The following is a 23,890-nucleotide window of genomic DNA, read 5'->3' as shown; positions in this document are numbered from 1 at the left end:
GCATTTATGGAAAACAGAAGAGAGTCAGATTTCTCAGAGTTGGGAAAGAAAAGAAGAATGAAAAATTAGAGCTTGTGCATACAGATGTATGGGGACCTGCTCAGGTATCATCTCTCAGTGGCTCTCGTTATTATGTCACTTTTATTGATGATGCAACTAGAAAAACTTGGATTTATTGTATTAAGAATAAATCTGATGTATTTGATACTTTCAAGAAATGGAAAACTTTGGTTGAGATTAAGACAGGAAAGAAATTGAAGTGTCTTAGATTAGACAATGGAGGTGAATATTGCAGCAAAGAGTTTGATAGGTACTGTTCAGAGCATGGAATTCATAGAGAGAACACAGTTCCAAGAACACCACAAGAAAATGGTGTGTCAAAAAGGATGAACAGAACAATCATGGAGCGTGCAAGGTGCATGAGATTGCATGCAGGATTGCCTTTACAGTTTTGGGCAGATGCTGTAGATACTGCTGTTTATCTAATAAACAGAGGGCCTTCAAGTTCCTTGGATGGTGGTGTTCCAGAGGAAGCATGGACAGGTAAAAAGGTAAACTACTCTTTTTTAAAGCCTTTTGGTTGTGAGGCCTTTGTCCATATTCATAAAGAAAATAGAACAAAGCTTGAGACAAAGTCAAAGAAATGTACCTTTATTGGATATGGTGTTAATGATTTTGGTTATCTCTTATATGATTACGAAAATCACAAAATCATTAGGAGTAGAGATGTAATATTCAATGAAAAGGTCTTGTATAAGAATCAGTTGCAGGAAAAGAAACAAGAAAAAGAAAACAAGGAATACACAGTTCTTGATGAAATCACTGAAAAAGGAAAGGTGCCTGAAAATAATAATAATCAACAACCACAACAACAGCAACCACCACAACAACAACAGGCACCCCAAACACCTGAAAGTGGTGTTAGAAGATCTACCAGGATAAGTAGACCCCCTGAACGATACTCTCCTTCATTATATTATTTATTTTTGACTGATTCCGGTGAACCCGAATGTTATGAAGAAGCAATGCAGGTTGAAAGTAGGAAGAAGTGGGAGGTAGCATGGAAGAAGAGATGGACTCCTTAATGCATAACCAAACTTGGGATTTAGTCAAGTTGCCTGTAGGAAAAACTACATTGAAGAATAAATGGGTTTACAGGCTAAAGGAAGAAGATAGAGGAAAACAGAGGTATAAAGCTAGACTTGTGGTGAAGGGGTTTTCACAGAAGAAAGGTGTTGATTTTGATGAAACATTTTCTCCTGTTGTTAAAATGACTTCAATCAGAACCATTTTAAGTCTTGTAGCAGCTGAAGATTTGCATCTTGAGCAGTTAGATGTAAAGACAACCTTTCTCCATGGAGATTTGGAGGAAGAGATATATATGCAGCAGCCACAAGGATATGAGGTGAAAGGGAAGGAGAAACTAGTGTGCAGGTTGGAGAAGAGCTTGTATGGCTTAAAACAGGCTCCAAGGCAGTGGTATCTAAAATTTGACAAGTTTATGTCTGAACAAGGTTACACTAGATGTCACTCTGATCATTGTGTTTATTTGAAAAAGCAAAATGATGGCAGCTATATTATATTGTTATTGTATGTAGATGACATGCTTGTTGCAGGATCTAACATGCAGGAAATAAATGTGCTCAAAAGAAAATTGGCAAATTCATTTGCAATGAAGGATTTGGAAGCTACAAAACAAATCCTTGGTATGAGAATAAATAGAGACAGGAAAAATCGTAAATTAACATTGTCTCAGAATGAGTACATACAAAAGGTGTTGAAAATATTTAACATGCACAATACAAAACCAGTTAGTACACCTTTTGCTAGCCATTTCAAACTTAGCAAGGAAATGTGCCCAAAGACCCAATAAGACATGGATTATATGTCTAAAGTTCCATATGCATCAACAGTTGGAAGCTTAATGTATGCAATGGTCTGCACAAGGCCTGATATTGCACATGCAGTGGGAGTTGTAAGCAGGTACATGAACAATCCAGGAAAGGAACATTGGATGGCAGTGAAATGGATTCTCAGATATTTGAAAGGTACCGCAAATCAAGCATTATGCTTTGGTGGTGCAAACATTTCTCTACAGGGATATGTTGATGCAGATATGGCAGGTGACAGAGATAACAGGAGGAGCACTACAAGATATGTATTTACTGTTGGAGGAACAACTGTCAGTTGGGTTTCAAAAATCCAAAGTGTTGTTGCATTTTCAACAACAGAAGCAGAGTATGTTGTTGCTATAGAGGCTAGTAAAGAAATGATTTGGTTACAAAGGTTTATGGGTGAATTGGGTAAGGAGCATGATAAGGTCACGTTATACAGTGATAGCCAAAGTGCCATTCATCTTGCAAAGAACTCAGCATTTCATTCCAGGACTAAACACATACAGCTCAAGTACCATTTCATACGATCAGTGTTGGAAGATGGAGAGTTGAAGCTGGAAAAGATACACACTAGCCAGAATCCTACAGATATGCTAACAAAAGTTGTAACCAGGGAGAAAATGGGAATATGCTCAGTTCCAATTGGTCTTCAAGGATGACGATGAATATGAGGAATAGCCAGGTCCAAAGAGGAGTCATTGTTTAGCAAATGAAGCAGCGGTGGAGTTTCTACAATCATTCTCCAAGTGGGAGATTGTTGTGTGTGGAGCATGATTGTTCAGAGGTCTTTATTTCAGCCAGATGTATACCCCAGGAAGTTTGTACACCCCTCCACACGGGGGGGTGCGGGGGGGACTTGTCCCCCCCGCGGGGGTCTGGGGGCCAGCGGTCCCCCGATGGGGGCTCGAGGGCAGCGCCCCCGAAGCTAAAAACAAATGTAAAATTGCCTTGTAAAAGTATAGTAATTTCTAGTCAATCTCGGCCGTTCATTAGGCAGATGATCGGACGGTAGAACTTATGTTTAGTTTAGGGTTTTTTGCCTAGAAGGCAACCCCTCTCTTTGTATGAGGGTATTGTATTTGAGGCTGTGAAATAGATGTGTGTTCTGTGAGCGAGAAACAGAGAGGTGAGACTGTGAGAGAAAACAGAGGGTATTACAGCGGATTTGTTGTAGGTTTTGTCTCTTCATTTTGCTGGATAATAGAAAGGAAGGACTGGTTGTTCAGGGTGGACGTAGCCCAAACTGGGTGAACCACGTATATCTGTGTCTCTCGTGTTTTGTGCGTTTTTTGTGTTTATATTTTTGCAATATTTTATGTGTTCCATTGCTCTGTAATATATAATTTTCTAACAAATTAATCCTTAGTTTATTGAATAACTAAGTAAAATGTCCTAAAAAAGATTTAAAGCTTTTACTTCCATTAGGTTTTTAGAAATTTTTAGATCTCAAGCTTAGTTTTTATAGTTTTGAGTGTTTTTAGAAATTGTAGAATCTCTTTTGAAAGAAATTGTTTTCTGTAGTTTTTGAGTGTTGAAAAAGAAAGGGATTTTTTGTGAGCATAATTAGTAGTCTCGTTTTGAGTATATTGAAAAAGACGAAAAAGATTTTATTTTCATTTATATGTTGAAAGAAATATTTGTTTTCCAAAGAATTGCATTCTCAACTCTTTCTTTTAGCTAGAAATTCGTTGAAGAAAAAGAATTGGTATCATCTTAGGTGCATTTTTAGTGTTTTTGGAGTCGAGTCTTCACACCATAAAGTTTCATCTCCATACCTATTAACTTAAGAAACAACCCATAAAAATAACGCTTAAAGTAAAATTAATTAGCAATCTTTTTATTTCTAGGGCTCTTATCACCAATATAGCTTAGGCTAGTATCTTGGAGTAGGGAGTAATTAACTCTCCAAGATAGTTAAAACAAACAAGTAGCTATATCTTCCGGTAGGAAAAATTCCAATTGTTGCATGTATGCTCTGGGAAGCTCCTCTTAAAGGAGTCAAGCACGAGATCATATCTGAACCAGTGAGGTAATCAATCCTTCCTCATTGGGAACGATAGTAGATATACACGTATTAAAAATGGTAAACCTCGGATTGACCATTGTCGATGAGCCTAGGGTCACTTGTTGATAAACCTTGGATTATGTCAAGGAGCCTTCAAGGGGATTGAGCTTTGGTACTCTGCCCTTGCGTGTGTATCAGATCGTAGACTGTTCCCCCAGGTATATTTGTTTATGTTGGTAACCTTATTGGCCATAATCTATAGGATTCTTTCCTAAGGTGACGGTGGAGGGAAGATCCCACTGTACCTAGAGCAAACGTCGACTAGACTCACTTGGACTCTCTGGGGGGTTCTCTTCACTCGAGATGGTTTTGTGAAGAAACTTGTGCCAGTCTGTTTCATTAAGCAGGTTGTCGGGGTAACAGTTCCAACCGCCCTTTCTGTATTGAATTCTGCGACGTTGGATTTCATCACCAACTAGTGTTTTTGGTACAGAAAGTTACTGTTTGTGTGTGGTTTGAACTCTTAGATTTTTTTTAGGCGTGTGATTCAATTATTTGTTTCTTTAGAGACTTTAGGTGGCTTTATTGAGATTTTCTTTGTTTGCATGTGAAGTAATTAAAATATTTAATCATGGCTGAATTACCGAGAAAATCCCGTAGACTTCGAGGGCAACCTCCCGAGTATACACCAAGCCAACTTGAAGGGCTACGAGCTCTTGTAATACCTAGTGATAGTAGAGTTGGATCACCGGAAGATAGAGAATCTTCTTTAATTGTTCATCCTGATTATCAAGTTCAAGCAACAGAGTATATTTCTGAACCAATTTCTTTTTCTAAAGTTATTGGTAGTATTTCTTCTACTAGTGAATTATCTGAAGAACCTGAAATTTCTGAGCCTGAAACTGAACCTGCTGCTACTCCATCCTCAGGATTTGCTTCTCCAACTTCTAGTGGTCCTGGTTCACCCAGGGTAGGAAGGATCATTACCCAAAATCTTCCTTCTGGACTCATTTCTATTGAAGAACTTGTTAGTCTAGAAGAAGATATAACTCTCCCTGAAAATCAACCAACTTTAGAACTTAGGGAGCATGAATCAATTTTCTACAGTCCACCTAGGAGGGACGCTTGGTATGTCTCATTGACCAACTTTTTAGAAAATCTGGGTCTTAGTTTCTCACGACCTCGAATTCCTTTTCATCCAACACCTAGAGGTCATTATCCTCCTTTGAATATGTTGAGACAGTCATCCATGTTTTCCCAATCACCGGAAACATTTTTACATGGCGGTCCTTCTGTTCCTTCTAGGTATCAGTCATTCACTGGTACTTTTTCAGGAGCATCTCCTCAACCCATTGAACATGGGATATCAACTGGTAATAACGGAACTAAATCATTGAGCATAGAAGAAATTCTTATGATGCCTGGTACTATTCCAAATCTGCAACCTCAAGGTAGTCAGTTACCGCCTAGGGGGCAACCTCAAGGTACTCAATTACCGCCTAGGGGGCAACCTCAAGGTAGTCAATTACCGCCTGGGGGGCAACCTCAAGGACAGTACATACCTTCAGGACAATACATACCTCAAGGTAACCAGAGACTCAGTACATACCTCAAGGTCAACCCCAGTATCAATATATACCTCAAGGTCAACCCCAGTTTCAATACGTGCCTCAAGGTTATCAACCTTAAGGTCAATACCCAACCCAAGGTTTCCAACCACCTTCTGGTCAATCATTTGTACAAGGAGCTAGAAATGTACCTTTGAATTATTAGCCCTACGCTCAACCCAGTTATGGTCCTCAATATGCTCAACCTTCTATGGGTCCATACCCCAAAATGAACATGGTGTGGGATCCACCTCAATCTCAACAGATTTTGCAACCTAATGTGCAGTTGTCATCTCAATCTGGACAACCTTTGGTTTCTGGTTCAACCCAGAAACCTGTCCAGCTTACTATTCAAACTTCTGCACCTGGTGTATCTCATCAGTCTAGGCCTACTTCACCTCGAACTCCGCCTCAAATGACTGCTGCAACTACTGCAGCTTCTGTTCAATCTACCCCACCTACTTCTGGAGTATCGGCAGCTCCGGTTTCTACTGTTCCTGCATCAACTTCTCAAGCCTCTTTACCTCGGTCCGGACCTACAATTCAAACTTCGCTTCAGATGCCTATAGGAAAACCTGGTCCAAGTACGGTTGTCACAAGTCAACAGCAATTTACTTATCAACCATACCAGGGACAGTACCAATTCGGTCCTGCTGTGCAAAGCCCAGTTTACTAGTATCAACCGTACCCTGGATACACTTATCAGCAACCTCAACAACCCCAGTTTGGTCCGGTTAATCCTGGTTTTCCGAGAGGATATAATATTCCAAATGCGATTCCAATTCCAAGTTATCCTGGATATCCTCCTCTCGGGGCTGGTCTTATGACCCAGGGTTTTCGTGACCCTAACCGTCAGTTACCGTTTATTGCAACTTTGGACTTGCCTGATTTGTCGTGCCTTATGAATGATCTGATTAATTATCTTCTGTTTTGGCCGCCAATGCCGAATAATTTGCCCAATGATATCCCAAAGTTTGAAGGTAAATCAGGAGAGGATCCGTCAAACCATGTGATGACTTATCACCTCTGGTGTGCATCTAATTCCATTATAGATGATTCAACTCGCTTACGTCTTTTTCAACGCACTCTGATTGGTATTGCGGCCAAGTGGTACATTGAGTTACTGTGAGCTTATTTTTATAATTTTAGTCAGTTAGCCACTTCATTCTTAACTCATTTTCAGTTGCCTGTCAGATATGACAATGGCACGGAATTATTAACTTCATTAAAACAGTCAACGTCCACATATATTTCAGATCATATTCATGAATGGCGACGTCGACGACGTTTAGTGAAAGTTTTTATTTCGGATCAAATTTTAGCAAAATGGTTTGTTAAATCATTATTACCTAAAATCACTGAGGATCTAGCTAAGGCAGGAGTTGTTACTAAAGAGCAAGTAATTTCTCAAACTCAGTACCTTGACCTCGTTTATATGCAGTCGGGTACTTTACATGAAAAAATCCCTGACCTTCCGAAAAAAAAATCAAATAACTGCAGCTCCTTTAGGGTATCATGCCACTGATGGTATGATTGGCTCAGTTAGCACCAAAAGCAAGAAGAAACCTTCAAAGAATTCTTCTCCTATTATAACTTTACTAGATTCCCCCACAGGAGACTCTTCCGCTGAAATTCCTGCCGATATTCATGTCATAGAATCATCTATGACCAAATCAAAATCTGGCAGTAAAAAGAAAGGGAAGAATAAAAATAAACAAAACTCTAAAGAGAAATCAGATAAAATTGAATCTACTGATGAGAAACGTAAACCTCGCTATCCTTGTCTCATTTGTGACGAAGAGCTATTTACAAGAGACTGCCCACATCGAGCCGAGGTTGCGAAATCATCAAAGGTTCTCAAACCCCTGCTGTCTTGAAGGATCCTTTTCCTATTCAAGATAGTAAGATGATTAGTTCTTCCTCAAATGCCTCAGAAGAACCCTTAATGATGATGTCTCCTGTCAGGATTGCGACGCAATCAAAAGATTATGGTACTAAAAGTCCTGTTGGTGGTAAGGAAGCAGAATCTTCTAATTCAAACCCATCAACTTCAACTCCTTCTGGTTCTGATCCGCTACAGATAGAGAATCCTAACCCAGACTTAGTAATCAAACCACTTGCTAAAGGTATACTTCAGAAGTCAGCTTTCAATCCGCATGTGAGAGTTGCTCAGAATTATAACATTGCTGAAGACTTAGCTATTTCCCCTTCAGCAATGTCGGCTTTAGAGGTGTTGCAATCATTCCCAGCACAACATAAATTACTATTGTCGGCTATAGGAGCTATTGATATTCAGGATTCAAACCTTATAATCTTTGATTTAGAGAATAGTACACCTTGCTTACCTCATCAAATGGCTTTCCAGATTCTAGTGTTAGTAAAAGACAGACCTTGCTTTAGGACTGTAATTGATGAGGGAGCTTCTACGTGTATTATGTTGATCTAGTGTTGGAGATTGCTTGGTTCTCCTACACTCAATTAATCCCTAATGATTCGAAAGGCTTTTGATGGCCATGGGTTCCATCTTTTTGGCATTCTACAGGATTTAACTATAGGGGTTGAAGGCAAAACTGTTAATCTAGATGTGGAAGTGGTTGATGCCCCTCTAGATTACAACCTTCTTTTGGGTCGCAATTGGTCTTACGCTATGACTGTTGTTGTTTCATCAGTCTTTCAGCTTATAAAGTTTCCTCATAATGGAAAGATCATAACCATAGACCAGCTGACTTATTTTTCATCTGACCCAGCCTCTTCTGAAAATATCCAACATGTCAATAAAACAATTATCCCTTATAAGGATTTTGGGGTAGGATTGATTAAAGATTTTGGTTTACTAGGAACTTTTTCCTTTCCTCCTCCCAACGTATCACCTCCTACTGCAACTATTCATATGATTTCATCAAACACTATAGTTTTTGATGATCCTTGGATCATACCTTCCGAGTCTGAGGTGGATTCATTTGGTGATGCGATGCCTTTGAGTCCCTATGAAATTGCATATCAGGCTGTATAGTCATTTTTTGACCCTTCTTCAACCGAAATTGATCTAATGAATGTGGTCCATGGAGAATCACTTTCAATATTGTTACACAAAAATATCGTCACCATGATTATTTGCAGTCAGTATGGGTCTATCATCACTTGTACTGTCCTCCTAAGCAAGTCTCAGACCTCAGCTCTTCAAATCAAGCTTTGGAAATGAGAGAAAGACATTAAAAATCAATGTAACTCTGGTTCCGCACTTTCTCTCATGGTCACCTACGGTCCCGCACCTTCTGTGTACAAAAACTGCGGACCTGCCCGCTCTGTCCCTAACGGTGTAGGTGCGGACCCCTGTGAAAGTCAAAAGGCACAAGTTTTATCTTAAAAAACTCACTTTGGGTTAATTCTAGAGGTTTCTAGAAGGAATTTTGACGTGGATTGTTTTCTCTGAGGTGGTTCATGCATCCCAAAAGAGAAGGAGCTAATCCCTTGATGAGAGGAGCTATCCCTTTGAAGGAGGGCTTTATCCCTTTGAAGGAGGACCTAGTAACCTCCCTCCATTGCACTATAAATACAGGCATTGGGCTGGTTGCTAGAGAGGTTAGAAGCTGAACATTTTTGAGGGTAAATGTTGGTGAAATCAAGACTTCCTAGTTGAGCTTAAGAGGAGAGATCACACATCTTTTTGGCTTCATTGGGGAGTGAGTGAAACTTGTCAAAGTAGAGGAGACTTCTTGCTGGACCCTGGGAGGAGCTTGTACAATGTCAAGGCAAAGGTTGTAAAGTTCTTCTTCTTTTGAATTAATACAATCAAACTCATTTTCTCAACAAGTATCTCATGTTATTTGTTTCATGAACTCCTTGACTTTCATGTTAAATATGTTTTATGCAACTGGCTTTTCAGGTGATATTTAATTTTTTTGCCTTGTTTGTGTTTGCAGATTCACGAAAAGGAGCTCATTTGGATCGAAGGAGCGAGGGCATCCACAAGCTTGCGTTGGACCTAAGGTAGGCCCTAAAAACACTTGTTTGCTATTGTTAATCAAAGAATATTTAGAGAAAGATAGTGTCTGGTTGGTTTGCTTGTCATTAGGTCTTCTTTAGATTCTAGGAAGGTCTATCTTGTCCGCAAGATTGACTTATTCCGTGTGACAAAATGGCGACTACGCTGGGGACTTGATTGTTTTCCTTGTTTTGCTTTGACCTGAGAAACTCTATTTTTGTTTCTGTTTTTGACTTGTTGTGTGTAAAATTGGGTATAGTTTGTAGATCCAGGGTTATTTTTCATTTTTCATAGCTTTTGGAGAGGACCGCACCCTAGCCGTTTGACACAGTGCATACCTACCCGCAGCTTGGCTTTTAGCATAGAGCGGGACTGCACCTGTGCCAACTGTGGGCCTGCGGACCCTGTCAAAATTTTGAAAACCCTAAGATTTCCTTTGTTATTCAGCTTAGTTTGTGTTTAGAAATTGTTATCCACTGCCCAGACCTGCACATAACCTGTCAGAAGCTTTCCTTGGATTGATTTCGTTAGTTTTAGGGTTTTAGGTGAAATTCCTAGGAGTTTTGCTTGTTGGGTTTGTTTTTCATTGTGGTTCTGTAGTGGCTCTGAGCTTAGAAGCTGTAGGGACTTCAGATCACCTTAGTGTCTACTAGCCTTCTTATGAGTCTGACCATTGATGAAATCTCCCCTTGTTTGAGGAATCCGCTTTAAATTTTCTCTTTACAAAACTTTGAAAAGCTTGTGTTTAAGAGTTTGGATTTTCATTTTCAAAAAGAAAACGAAATTGGTTGTTCTTGACTGATTTGTGATTCTGCATAAATTAGTCCTTAGCTTGCATCTAGCTGAGTAAAACATCCTTAAAAAGACTTTTATTAGGCTTTGACTTCAAATAGGTTTTTTTAGCTTGTAGCTCTCAAAGTTAGTCATTTTCATTAGGTTTGAGTGTTTTATTAAAAAATATAAAAATCTCTTTTGGAAAAAGTTTGTTTTTGTAGTGATTGAGTGCTTTGAAACGAAAAAGGGAAATTTTTGTGAAATAACTAGTTGTCTCGTGTTTTGAGTGCTTTGGAAAGGAAAAGCTCTTCTTTTAATTTGTTTAATTGAGAACGATTTGTGTTTACAACAGTTCCCTACATGAAGGTAACTCGTCGGGAAGGAAAATTAGGAATGGAATGTGTCAAACCATGTGCAAAAGATGGTTTTCACATTTCTGATATTAACATCGACATATTGAAAGAGGTATTCTTATAGTCATCCACACAAAATGTATACTTCTAACTACATGAAGGTAACCCGTCGGGAAGGAAAATTAGGAATGGAATGTGTCAAACCATGTGCAAAAGATGGTTTTCACATTTCTAATATTAACATCGACATATTGAAAGAGGTATTCTTATAGTCATCCACACAAAATGTATACTTCTAACTTCTTCCTTTTTTTCGCAACATTTTCCTTATCTCATGTGCTTGATTAGTTTCCCTTTTATATATTTGACCTTTCCCGTTTTTTATATTATTTTGGTTTGGTCCAATTTTTTCAATCATCTTACAGAAGCAAACTGCTTTGTAATCACTATGTGCTGATAACCACAGGCTGGAGTTAAATGCTCTTTATCTGTGACTAAATATTTAAACTTTTCACGCAGGCCAGGAAGTGCTTTGCCTAGGAGACTAACAAGTGGCATAAGGACTCATTCAAACCCGTGTTCATGCATAATGCATTGTTTTTAAAGAGTGACCTGCCTTGAAGAGCATTTATGATGTATAATTTAACATTGTTCTAGGAGAGAATGTGGATCTAGGATTCACTTATTCTTATTTTATTGTAAGAGAGGTTGAGCTAAAATTCTATATAAAGAGAAGCCCTCTCATTTGTTGAGGATGGTTGGATTTGGAAGGACATCCCCTTCAAGCCTAGTCAAAAATCTGTCAGGAGGAAGAAGTTAAGGGGCTTATTCAATGTAAGGTTCACCGTTTCTATGTCGTTCACCGTTTCTCATCTCATAGGGCTGAATTTGATCGCTGGAACTGTGTCTGTAAAATCTGTTGTAAGGGACTATATTTAAGGGTAGTTATGCTCCAGAAAAAGGGAAAAGGTTGAGGTGAGATCTTCCTTCTTCTTGATGTTTTGTTATTGATATACGACCACAAGCGGAACATGAGCAAGATTTTAGGATGTTGGTATATGACCATAATCTTGAAGAGTGAAATAAAATTCATCTATTTCCGAAGTGCAAAAAAGAAGAAAGGAAGTCATCTTGAACCTAATTTGAGGAAATCCTCAACGTGCATCTTGTCTTTTTCACTGTGGTTCACAGACACTAAGTGGCCGCTACATCACAATATCCCTGAGCAATAATCCAGGCAGATCCACCTGAAGGGATCTACCCGCTAGCCTAATATGCCAGGGCTAACCCCAAGGACGTCGAGGAGATTTGACTCCACCCTGCCAATTGGCAAGATACTTAGCAACAAAAACTTGACCAACTGAGCTATCCCTTGAAGCTAATATGCATCTTCTCTTAATTGCATTTCAATGCAATTTAATATCCACGTGGATCATTCATTGCTTTGCACTTATCCCGAAACACAGTATATGAAGATACCATTGTTCTTTAGGTATAGAAAACAGATCATACTCTTAATCACAGTAAAACAATTAATATATTTCATAATCATCACTCATAAATATCGCAAACATTTTGAAGAATCTGTTAAATCAACGAAAGTTGGGGGCTCAAGTGGGGTGCTCCCTTGGGCACATGAATTCTATGGAAAAAACCTTCATCTACCTATAGCATGGAAATTCCTCCTAATTTCCTTATGCTTTAGTGTATGATGATCCTATTCAACAAGAGCAAACATCAATTTGTACGTTGTCGGCAAGGTCATTGGTGTAATAGAACTATCATTACATCTTATGATGAGTTTGACATCAATCTCCTTAAAAGTCTGAGGACTTTTGACTCCTCTTGTGCACCTTCATCCATAGCCACATAATTCTTGTCCTCGTCATATATATGACACTTTGTCATTATTGTCTTCATTAATCGCCAATTCCAGTGGGCCTCATTAAGATACTGGTCATACATACCACCCAAAGAAAACCCATTAATGAAGAAAATAAAATGAATATAAGGATCTGTCTGCCACACATTACCTTTCTAAAAGCCATACAAGTCAAAAAGAATGCCGGATGAGATATAGTGTACATTTTTAATTTTAATTTGAAAAAATGTATACCTTGCCCCAGTTTTGGCGGAGGGAATCCTGAGCTAACTGTAGATTATAGCTTGGAATTCTTTGAGAAATATGATGGGGAATATGAACATTAATGTCATGGCACAACAATTCAATCCTGCAAAATAAATATATGAGTGATCTGCAAAGGCCTCATTATCCTGACACACACAAAATAATAAGATGAAGAAAAACAAATTGAATGAAAATAGAAAAAGGATGAATTAGTAAAATTGAGCATCACCAATGTGGATAACTGCAATGAACTGTTCCACCTAATTGAGCTTGTGTAGCATTCCAGTGTTTGGGATGTTTGAAAGGTATATGAGGTGCTGTATGATGGACCATAGTAAAAGTACTCATCTGCACAATTTCATGTCAGAAAAAGGCACACAAAGAATGCCACAAGCTTTAACGAATCCTTGTACAATTTCAGAAGCAGTAAATTAAATAAACTACATAACCAGTAGAAAATCATAGGACGAACATGCCCATTTGAATAGAGTTGATGACAAATATGAGAGAAGAGAAGTTTACCCAAAAGTGATATCCAAGCCATGGCATGAGCCAAAACTTGAACCAGCCTATAACTCCTGTCTTGTATATTATCAGTGGCCATCCAATAGCCATGAATGCAAAGACCCAAGTCAAACTTATAAGAACTTTCTTTCTTTCATATGCTCTAAATTTGTTCAAATCAAAGTGGCAATTCAACCTGTCATAAAGCAGAAAATGTGTGTGGGTATAATAGAGTATGATACAGACAAAAGCTGTTACGAGATTGGATTCATCGTTTTTCATGCTTCCTAGGTGAAGCTCTCAGCATAACAAAGGAAAAACAAATAGAAAACGTCAACTACATTCATTTAATCTTATTTGTCAAAGATCATCTTGAATTAAATGGTACATCATGCCCTATCGTACTGTAATATGGACATCCGAGACCATTAAGATAGTCCTTTAATATAGATGCATACCAGTGACCAACTGAATCTTATTTGTCAAAGATCATCTTGAATTAAATGGTACATCATGCCCTATCGTACTGTAATATGGACATCCGAGACCATTAAGATAGTCCTTTAATATAGATGCATACCAGTGACCAACTGATAACCATGGACGTAATGGACCAAATCCAGCATCAAACAATGGCCTCAAAGACAGCGGTAAACAGTCATAATTTTCCCTTAGCAATGGGTGCCATGCAGTGTCTTCACCTAGCCTAGGCACAAAAGAGTCACAACTTATGTCAAGGTGCAAAGAAATTAGTCACAGATCATATCAATATCCAAATATTAGTAACTGTTCTTGTCAAGGTGCCATTACTGGACTATAAGTGTAAAATTAGTGATCCGCTGTCAAGGAGGAACCTTCACTTCTCATCTTTTTCTAGGTGGATTGCAGGAAATCTCTCTCACACACATATAGAGCCAGCCTCCAGGTCGACATGCATGGAATAATGCACAAACACCAAATATTTATTTTCGTTTGAGTATGCTAGATACATATTTGTCCATAAGTTGAGGCTTGGCAGATATGTTCTTCACTTAGGTTTTTGTTATTTAATAACTGTTTATGCCAAACCATTCTACAGGCTGAACTGGTAGCAACTATTTATCCAATGGCTAATATTGTAGAAAAAATAATAAACTCAAGTAAGAATTCCACTCTCACATAATTGCATCAGGTCCATTTAATCTCAGATGAGTTATCATATAGACTGTAACTTTTTCTGGAATGTAGGCTAAATACAAACAACTAAAAGGACTCATCATTGTCTAGAAAAATCCAAAGTAGATCCTCTCCAGGCATACTAGCAGATTCGATAATAATTTGCTTCCTTACATGCAAATGAGAAAGAAATGAAACTATTTGTTATGAATTATAGTCAGCATTTTAACCAAATTAAACAAATACCATTTGCTTCACTAATTTCCCTCTGTTCAAACTTCACACATACAGAGAGAGAGAGAACATGTTTGTCTTGGCATGATGTCTGTCATGCTTGATTCGCCATGGTTCATATGGATAGATTAGAGGTAAGAAGGCCAGCGTCCCAACAATATCCTCTATCATCTTGTTTTTTGAAAAGCACTTGTGTGCACAATCATGTCCTATCACAAAGAACTACAAACAAAAACAATTAGCAGAAGAATACAAACAAAAAAGGCATGATGACAAAATTCCCAAATTGTACAACTCCTCTTTTCAAAAATTAACATGCTCACTGTCATGAAAGCATCGTTTGATATATAAAAATAAACTGACCCCGGTGATTGCAGTTCCAGTCCATGCCCAAGCAAGAGGGAGGAGGTACCAAGGTGCTCTTGATATGATATAAATCCCTAGTGAATAAGCAGTAACTGATGTAACTACAGTTCTCCAAGCCTTAAAATAGTTAATCTCAAATGCCTGTCCAGGTATTACAAAGCAGAATTAGGTGACCTTAAAATACACCACAACTTGCACGTCTAGAGGATTTGTAATTACATGTCAAAACAACTGAGACAACGAGATACCTCCTGAGGTAGTGTATCAATGACATGCTTCAATGTCACATTATCAGGAACAGGCTCCCCAATTTGGGTAAATCCATAATCTTCAGCAAGGTGCATTCTTTCCTCTTTGTCATTAACTGGAGGTGGAGGAATAGGAACAGCCACAGCTGAGATGAATCTCAATGCCTTCTTCCTTAACCCACATAGTTGGGTTGGTGTTCTCTGTTCAGGTTACCAACAAAGTAACGTTTATGGCATTTAAAGAATAGCAAGCATCAGCGAAAATTCAAATACTGGGAACAGCGGAGACAGAGATGTACTTCGTTATTGATTGAATGACTCAAATGCCTTCCTGAAATGATACCTGTAAATCAGCTCTCTTTTATTAACACATCAATATCACAAAAAGTGGGCAATTAGTGCAAAACAAAACAAGAGGAAATTGAATGCATGGGCAAAACCCCACATAAGGTATTGCATGTTTAGTTTTTAATCTAGTCCAGTGGGTTAACTCAAGTGGTTGAGTGCTGTGCATTACAAGCAGGAGGTCATGGGGTCAAGTCCCCGGGATGGCTACCTCTGTGTATATTATTGGGCCTCATTCAATGTCCAGGCTAGGTTAGGTTGTCAAAAATTGCAACTGGCCAGTTCACCCCGTTTACCATACTCAAAATCAGAAGTGACCAGAGAGTTTCCTTGGGATGTGCATTCACTGGAGAAAATTAAAATTAGATTAAAACTAAATTACAAAAATTGCAACCGGCCAGTTCACCCCGGCTACCATCCTCGAAATCAGAAGTGACCAGAGAGTTTCCCTGGGATGTGCATTCACTGTAGAAAATTAAAATTAGCTTAAAACTAAATTAAATATTCCCTGCGCATAAATTTCAGATTTGGTTATGCTGTTAAAATTAAATTCTGCGTATAAAAGTTATTGGCACTCTAAATCAATTTGCTGGGCTTAGAAAATCTAACATCACACCTCAACTCAACAGATAAGCCAGAAATAAATCAGATCAGCAACCTATCACAAAGGCATATTGCTTCTCTCAGGGACAAACAACACTCCAATCACTGGAGCAGTTAGGGAATCACAACCTAAAACCTCTCAAAGGACTGGAATGCTTCAACCATTGAAGCTCTTGGGCATCATAACCACTGAAATCTTCCAACAGCTCCCACTCACAGGCAGCACCCTTCTCCATGCACTGATTCCTAAAAGATTTCAGATCTGCAGCTGTGATACCATGTTAAATTTCAAATTCATGGTAAACAGACCACTCCTACAAACCCGAGGTAGTTTAAGGAATGAAAGCATCTCAAAATTGCAAGTAAGAATGCTAGTTCTACAAATACATGGATAATTGAAAAATATGAACAGCGAGAACTAAGATTCTGTAGCACTCAATCACATATGTTTTCTCTATTAACTGGAACACAAACTCTCAGACAGAGACTCTAAGAAACCCTACAGCCCAAAAACCTAATGAAACCAGTAATCATAATAAAAAAATCCCATTATGATATTCAATAATAATGCAAGCAAAGCAGTGCGGTAATCTTACATTAGTGTAATCTCGGTCGGTGAGCCACCACAAGCATTTACTGGTAACATCGTAGACCCTTCTATACACAAACGCCGAAACCCCCGAGGGAAGTTGAACACCCTTGCTGAGAAACGCGACTTTACAGGGATGAAGCAACGATGCCCCCGATATCTCATCCTGGTGGAACGAATAAAATACCTCGTTGGGCGGCAGGGGGTCAATTGAGGCGCCTTTGCCTAATTTCACGTCAGCAGGCCTGTAAAGCCAATTCACTCCCAGCTTTACGTCGCCCTCCTCGTCTACGACTTGGTGCCGTATTATTCCAATGAATGGCGGTGCATTGCCGGCCCTAAATAGCGCGCAGTCCCCATTGCTAATCTTGCGACCATCCTGCAAACAAATAACAAAAATAGGCAAAAAGACACAAAAAGAAAAGTTTCAAACCTAACGCTTAATCAAAACCGGTGCCAAATTAAGATAAATTTTGCCAAAAACGTAAAATGAACGGGCAGAGGAGGGGAGATTCAGCTAACCTTTGAGACGAGGAAGCTGTGAGTGGAAGACATGTGCCACCGCTGGTGACTTAGGTGCCCATGCATAAGAATCTCATTCCTCCTCCCTTTTCCATCGCACAACACAGTTCGCTCAGAAGATCTCCACTTCCATTCCAAATAAAAAACCCATTCAGCTTTTGTAGAGGTCCGGATTCGACCTCGCGACCTGTCAGTGACTGGCTTTGTATACAGAGTCACGGGCAAGTTTAGAAGTTCATCAAAGAGAAAAAGATTGTTTAGATCATCTTAGGTGCATTTTTAGTGATTTTGAGTCGAGTCTTCATACCATGAGTTTCATCTCTGCACCTTTGGACTTAAACAAAAACCACTAAAATTAACGCTTAAAGTAAAATTCACCTAGTAACATTTTTATTTCTAGGGCTCTGATACACCAACTTAGCTTAGGCTAGTGTCTTGGAGTAGGAGAGTAATTAACTCTCCAAGACAGTAAAAACAAACAAGTAGCTGTATCTTGTGGTAGGGAAGAAATACAATTGTTGCATTTATGCTCTAGGAAAGCTCCTCTTAAAGGAGAAGCACGAGATCGTGTCCGAACCAGTGTGGGAATCAATCCTTCCTCATTGGGAACGACGCCAGATATTCACGTATTAAAAACGGTAAACCTCGGATTAACCATTGTCGAGGAGCCTGGGGTCACTTGTTGGTAAACCTTGGATTATGTCAAGGAGCCTTCAAGGGGATTGAGCTTGCTACTCTGCCCTTGTGTGCATATTGGATCGTAGACTGTTCCCCTAGGTGTATTTGTCTCAGTTGGTAACCTTAGTGGCCATATTCTTTAGGACTCTTCCTAAGGTGACAGTGGTGGGAAGATCCCACTGTACCTGGAGCAGACGTCGGCTAGACTCACTTGGATTTTCTGGGGGTTCTCTTCACTCGAGACAGTTAAGTGGAGGAACTTGTGCCAGTCTATTCATTAAGCAGGTTGCCGGGGTAACTGTTCCAACCACCATTTCTGTATTGAACTCTACGATGTTGGATTTCATCACCAACTAGTGTTTTCAGTCCGGAAAGTTACTGTTTGTGTGTGTTTGATCTCCTAGATTCTTTAGGCGTGTGATTCAAATTTGTTTGGTTCTTTAGAGACTTTAGGTGCCTTTCATTGAGATTTTACTTTGTTTGCGTGTGAAGTAGTTAAAAGTATTTAACTGTGGCTGAATTACCAAGACAGTCCCGTAGACTTCGGGGCCAGTCTCCTGAGTTTGTAAACGTGGCTGAGTTACTGAGGAGGTCTCGTAGACTTCGGGGCCAACCTCCTGAGGAAGTACCGAGCCAGCTTGAAGGCTTGAAAGTCCTCGTAACTCCTAAAGACAGTAGAGTTGGGTCACCTGAAGAAGGAAAATCTTCTTTAATAGTACATCCTGATTTTCAACCTTTAGTAGCAGAGTATAATCCACAGTCAGTGTCTGTCTCCGAAATCGCTGGTAGGTTTTCATCTACTAGTGATATAGGTGAAGAACCCGAAATATCTGAGCCTGAAAGTGAATTTGCTGCTACTCCGACATCGGGGTTTGTTTCTCCAACTTCTAGTGGTCCTGGTTCACCTAGGGTAGAAAGAGTAATCACCCAAGATCTTCATTCTAGACTTATTGCTATTGAGGAACTTGCTCTGGAAGAGGAAGTAGGCATCCCTATCCCTGAAAATCAACCTGTTATTGAGCTAAGGGAGCGTGAATCAATTTTTTACAGTCCACCTAGGAGTAGTTGTTGGTATCTTTCTTTGACTAATTTTCTAGAAAACTCAGGGTTAAGTTTTTCACCACCTCGTGCTCCTTATCACCCAACACCTAGAGGTTTTTATACTCCCGTCAATATGGCAGGACAGTCATCCATGTTTACTCAATCGCTCGAATCTTTTTTGTACGGCGGTCCTTTTGTTCCCTCCGGGTATCAGTCACTTTCTGGTACTTTTTTGGGAGCATCTCCTCAACCCATTGATCAAGGGTTATTGACTGGAAGCAATGGTACTAAGCCGTTGAGCGTAGAAGACATTCTTATGATGTCAGGTTCTATTCCCAATCCTCAACCTCAAGGTGGCCAGCTACCGCCTGGGGGGCAACCTCAAGGTACGCAATTTGCATCTGGGGGGCAACCTCAAGGATAGTACATACCTATGGGATAGTACGTTCCTCAAGGTCAACCCCAGACTCAATATGTACCCCAAGGTCAACCCCAGTATCAATTTATACCTCAAGGTCAACCCCAGTATCAATATGCGCCTCAAGGGTATCAACCCCAAGGTCAACACTCGAACCAAGGTTTCCAACCACCCCAAGGTCAAACGTTTGTTCAAGGAATGGGAAATGTACCTTTCAATTATCAATCCTACCCTCAACCCGGTTATGGTCCTCAGTATTCTCAACCAGTTATGGGTCAGTACCTCGGAATGAATATAGTGTGGGATGCATCACAAACCCAACAAGTGTTGCAGCCAAGTGTACAGTTGTCATCTCAAACTGGACAACCCTTAGTTTCTGGTACACCCCAACAACTAGTCCAATCTAACATTCAAACTTCTGTACCTTCAGTAGTTTCTCAGTCTGGGCCTAGTACACCTCGTACTCTGCCTCAAACGACTGCTACAACTGCCGCAACATCTGTTCAATCTACCCCACTTACTTCTGGAGTATCGACAGCTCTGGTTTCTACTGTTCCTATATCTACTCCTCAGACATCTTTACCACCGTCTGGATCTACGATTCAAACTTTGGTTCAGATGCCTATAGGAAAACCTGGTTTAAGTACGGTTGTCACAAGTCAACCACAATTCACCTATCAACCATACCAGGGACAGTACCAATTCGGTCCTGCTGTGCAGCAACCAGTTTATCAGTATCAACCATACCCTGGGTACACTTATCAACAACCTCAACAACCCCAGTACGGTCTGGTTAATCCTGGTTTTCTGAGAGGATACAATATCCCGAACGCCATTCTTATTCCTAGTTATCCTGGATATCCTCCTCCTGGGGCTGGTCTCATGACCCAGAGTTTTAGGGATCCTAATCGGCAGTTACCGTTTATCGCAACTTTGGACTTACCTGACTTGTCGCACCTAACGAACGATCCCATTAATTATCTTCCGTTTTGGCCGCCAATGCCGAATAAGTTTCCCAGTGACATTCCCAAGTTCGAAGGTAAATGAGGAGAGGACCCTTCGAACCATGTGATGACTTACCACCTCTGGTGTGCATCTAACTCCATTACAGATGATTCAATCTATCTTAGACTTTTCCAGCGCACTCTAATTGGTCTCGCGGCTAAGTGGTACATTGAGTTACCGCGGGGCACTTTTTATAATTTTAGTCAGTTAGCTACCTCGTTTTTGACTCATTTTTAGTTGCCAGTCTGATATGACAATGGCACGAAATTGTTAACTTCACTAAAACAATCGACATCCACTTACATTTCAGACCATATTCATGAGTGGAGACGTCGACGACGTTTAGTGAAGGTATTTATTCCGGATCACATCTTGGCTGAGTGGTTTGTAAAATCTTTGTTGCCAAAAATCACTGAAGATGTTGCTAAAGCCGGAGTTGTTACTGAGGAGCAAGTCATTGCTCAAGCACAGTACCTTGAATTGGTCTACACTCAGTCAAGTACGTTACACGAAAAAATCCCCGATCTTCCCAAGCAAAATCAAATCACTGCAGCTCCTTCGGGATCTCATGCCGCTGATGGCATGATTGGCACGGTTAACACTAAAAGTAAGAAGAAGTCTTCCAAGAATTCTTCCCCTATCATAACCTTGCCTGATTCCCCAACAGGAGATTCTTCTACAGAGATTTCCACCGATATTCACGTTGTAGATTCATCTACAGCCAAATCAAAATCCAGTGGGAAGAAGAAAGGAAAGAAGAAGAATAAAACGGACAAAAGTTCAAAGGAGAAACCTAAAAAGGTGGAATCCAATGATGAAAAACGCAAACCTCGTTATCCTTGTCTCATTTGTGACGATGAACATTTTACAAGAGACTGCCCTCATCGTGCAGAGGTTGCGAAGATTGTCAAGGGTTCCCAAACTCCTGCTGTTTTGAAGGATCCTTTTCTGGCTCAAGACAGTAAGATGATAGGTTCATCCTCGAATGCCAATGAAGAACCCATACTGATGATGTCCCATGTTAGGATTGTGACTTGAACGCAAGATTATGGTAGTAAGAGTCCTATTGATGGTAAAGAAGCAGAATCTTCTCATTCTAATCCATCAACCTCAACTCCCGGTTCCGATCCACTACAGATCTAGAAACCTAATCCAGACTTGGTAATCAAACCGCCTGCCAAGGGTATACTTCGAAAGTCAACTTTCAATCCACATGTGAGAGCGGCTCAGAATTATAACATTGTTGAGGATTTAGTTGTTTCACCCTCAGCAATGTCGGCTTTGGAAGTGCTGCAATCATGTCCAGCACAACGTAAATTTCTTTTGTTGGCTATAGGAGATGTTGATGTTTAGGACCCGAACCTAATAATCTTCGATCTAGAAAATAGTACATCGTGTTTTCCTCATCAAATGGCTTTCCAGATTCCAGTGATAGTAAAAAACAGGCCTATTCATCAGACTGTAATTGATGAGGGAGCCTCAACGTGTATTATTTCGATACAGTGTTGGAGATCGCTTGGTTCTCCTTCGCTAAATCAATCCCCGACGATTCTAAAGGCCTTTGATGGCCGTGGGTTTCATCCTTTTGGCATTCTACAGGATTTGCCTATAGGGGTTGAAGGAAAAACCGTTAGTCTAGATGTGGAGGTGGTTGATGCCCCTCTAGATTACAACCTTCTTTTGGGTCGAAGTTGGTCTTATGCTATGATAGCGGTCGTTTCATCAGTCTTTCGAGTAATAAAGTTTCCACACAATGGAAAGGTCATGACAATAGACTAGCTGGCTTACTTTTCATCCGACCCAGCCTCTTCGGAGAGTATTCAGCATGTCGGTAAAACGACTATCCCATATAAGGATGTTGGAGTAGGACTAGTTAAAGATGTCAGTTTACTGGGAACTTTTCCTTTTCCTCCGATCAACGCTTCGTCTTCATTTGCAACTATTCATATGATTACATTAGACACCATTATTTATGATGATCCTTGGATTGTCCCTTTTGAATCTGAGATAGACTTTTTTGGTAATACCATGCCTTTGAGTCCATATGAAATTGCCTATGAAGCCGTGCAGTCGTTTGCCGACCCATTTTCAACCGAAAATGACTTAATGAATGTGGTCTGTGAGGAATCACTTTTCACATCAACCTCAGATTTAACTATGTTTTCTGAACGTGTTCACTCTGATGAACAAATTCATGAAATCTTATGTGTAGATGATTTACCATGGGAAGATCTCCATTACAGATCTTCGTTTTTACCTGAGGATGATCGTTTTGAAAATTATTTCTCATCAATTTTTACAACTGAATATGTCAAGGAACCTCAAAATCCAATGAAACATCCCGATTCAGAGTTAAATTTGGGAAACATCTCTCGAACTGTTCCTATTGACATTTTGGTTAAACCCAGAATTGTTGAGAACATTCATATAGGTGCCTTGTGTACAGATGACGAAATTCAATTATATAAGGCCCTATTTCAAGAATTCCGCGACGTGTTTGCCTGGTCCTATGAGGAAATGCCAGGAATTGATCCCACGATTGTTGTTCATGAGATCAAGAATTACCCGGATGCTAAACCCGTCCGGCAACATTTGCGTCAGATTCACCCACGAAAAGCTGCTGCAATTAAAGCAGAAGTTGAAAAATTATTGAAAGCAGGTTTCATTTATCCGATCCCATTAACGGATTGGGTATCAAATATTGTTCCGGTTAATAAAAAGCAGGGAACAATAAGAATATGCATCGACTATAGGGATATTAATCGAGCCTGTCCAAAGGACAATTACCCAACTCCCTATATCGATCAAATCATTGATGATTGTGCCGGCAGCGAAATATTTTCCTTTATGGACGATTTTTCCGGATACAATCAAATCAACATTCTACCTGCCGATCAACCAAAAACGGCTTTCATTTTTCCATGGGGGACATTTGCTTATTGCAAATTACCTTTTGGGCTTAAGAATCCCGGAGCAAATTTTCAAAGGGCGATGTCTTACGCGTTTCATGACATCAAACACATTGTGCAGCCGTATCTCGATGACTTGCCTGCACATTCCTTACATCGAGCCGATCACCTTGTCCATTTATGAGCAATTTTTATGAGGTGTAGGCATTATCGGATCCGGTTGAACCCACACAAATGTGTCTTCTGTATAGAAGCGGGTCGATTGCTGGGGTTTGTAGTTTCGAAAGCCGGCATTCGCGTTGATCCCTCGAAGGTTGAAGCTATCATCAAATTGCCTCCTCCTTCGAGTATTCGCCAACTCCAAAGTTTGCAGGGGAAAGCAAACTTTTTACGACGATTCATTCCTAACTACGCTGAGGTTACAAAGGGTTTTACCCGGTTGTTGAAATAAAATACATCATTCTATTTGGATGAGATAGCTCAGAAATCTTTTGATGCACTCAAACACGCGTTGACCCATGCACCG

At 39.9% G+C, this 23,890-nt stretch overlaps 1 protein-coding gene across 3 annotated transcripts; it reads right to left on the bottom strand.

Annotated features, from left to right (window-relative positions):
- Window positions 1-12,395: 12,395 nt before the first annotated feature.
- Window positions 12,396-17,512, bottom strand: LOC149166750 (omega-6 fatty acid desaturase, chloroplastic-like). Of its 3 annotated transcripts, none has more exons than XM_089432747.1 (10): window positions 17,314-17,512; window positions 16,799-17,170; window positions 15,255-15,455; window positions 15,004-15,147; window positions 14,696-14,862; window positions 13,832-13,957; window positions 13,270-13,447; window positions 12,977-13,095; window positions 12,736-12,850; window positions 12,396-12,572 (listed from the first exon to the last, which is right to left on the bottom strand). In XM_089432747.1, the coding sequence occupies exons 1-10, from the start codon at window positions 17,377-17,379 to the stop codon at window positions 12,411-12,413; spliced, it is 1,650 nt and encodes a 549-aa protein (XP_089288873.1). In that variant the 5' UTR covers window positions 17,380-17,512; the 3' UTR covers window positions 12,396-12,410. The 3 variants fall into 3 exon arrangements, with proteins under 3 accessions (XP_089288873.1, XP_089288874.1, XP_089288875.1); XM_089432748.1 differs by having other exon boundaries at window positions 14,711-14,862; XM_089432749.1 differs by lacking the exon at window positions 13,832-13,957 and having other exon boundaries at window positions 14,711-14,862; window positions 17,314-17,511.
- Between the last annotated feature and the right edge of the window lie 6,378 nt (window positions 17,513-23,890).

This window comes from Pinus tabuliformis, chromosome 5_1 (assembly GCF_031772625.1).
Source record: "Pinus tabuliformis cultivar Carrire ecotype Pingquan chromosome 5_1, CPIR1, whole genome shotgun sequence".
In the NCBI taxonomy this organism is placed as follows: Eukaryota; Viridiplantae; Streptophyta; class Pinopsida; order Pinales; family Pinaceae; genus Pinus; species Pinus tabuliformis.
Note: the sequence above shows the minus strand (reverse complement) of the source record. Positions and strands in the feature narration are given on the sequence as shown.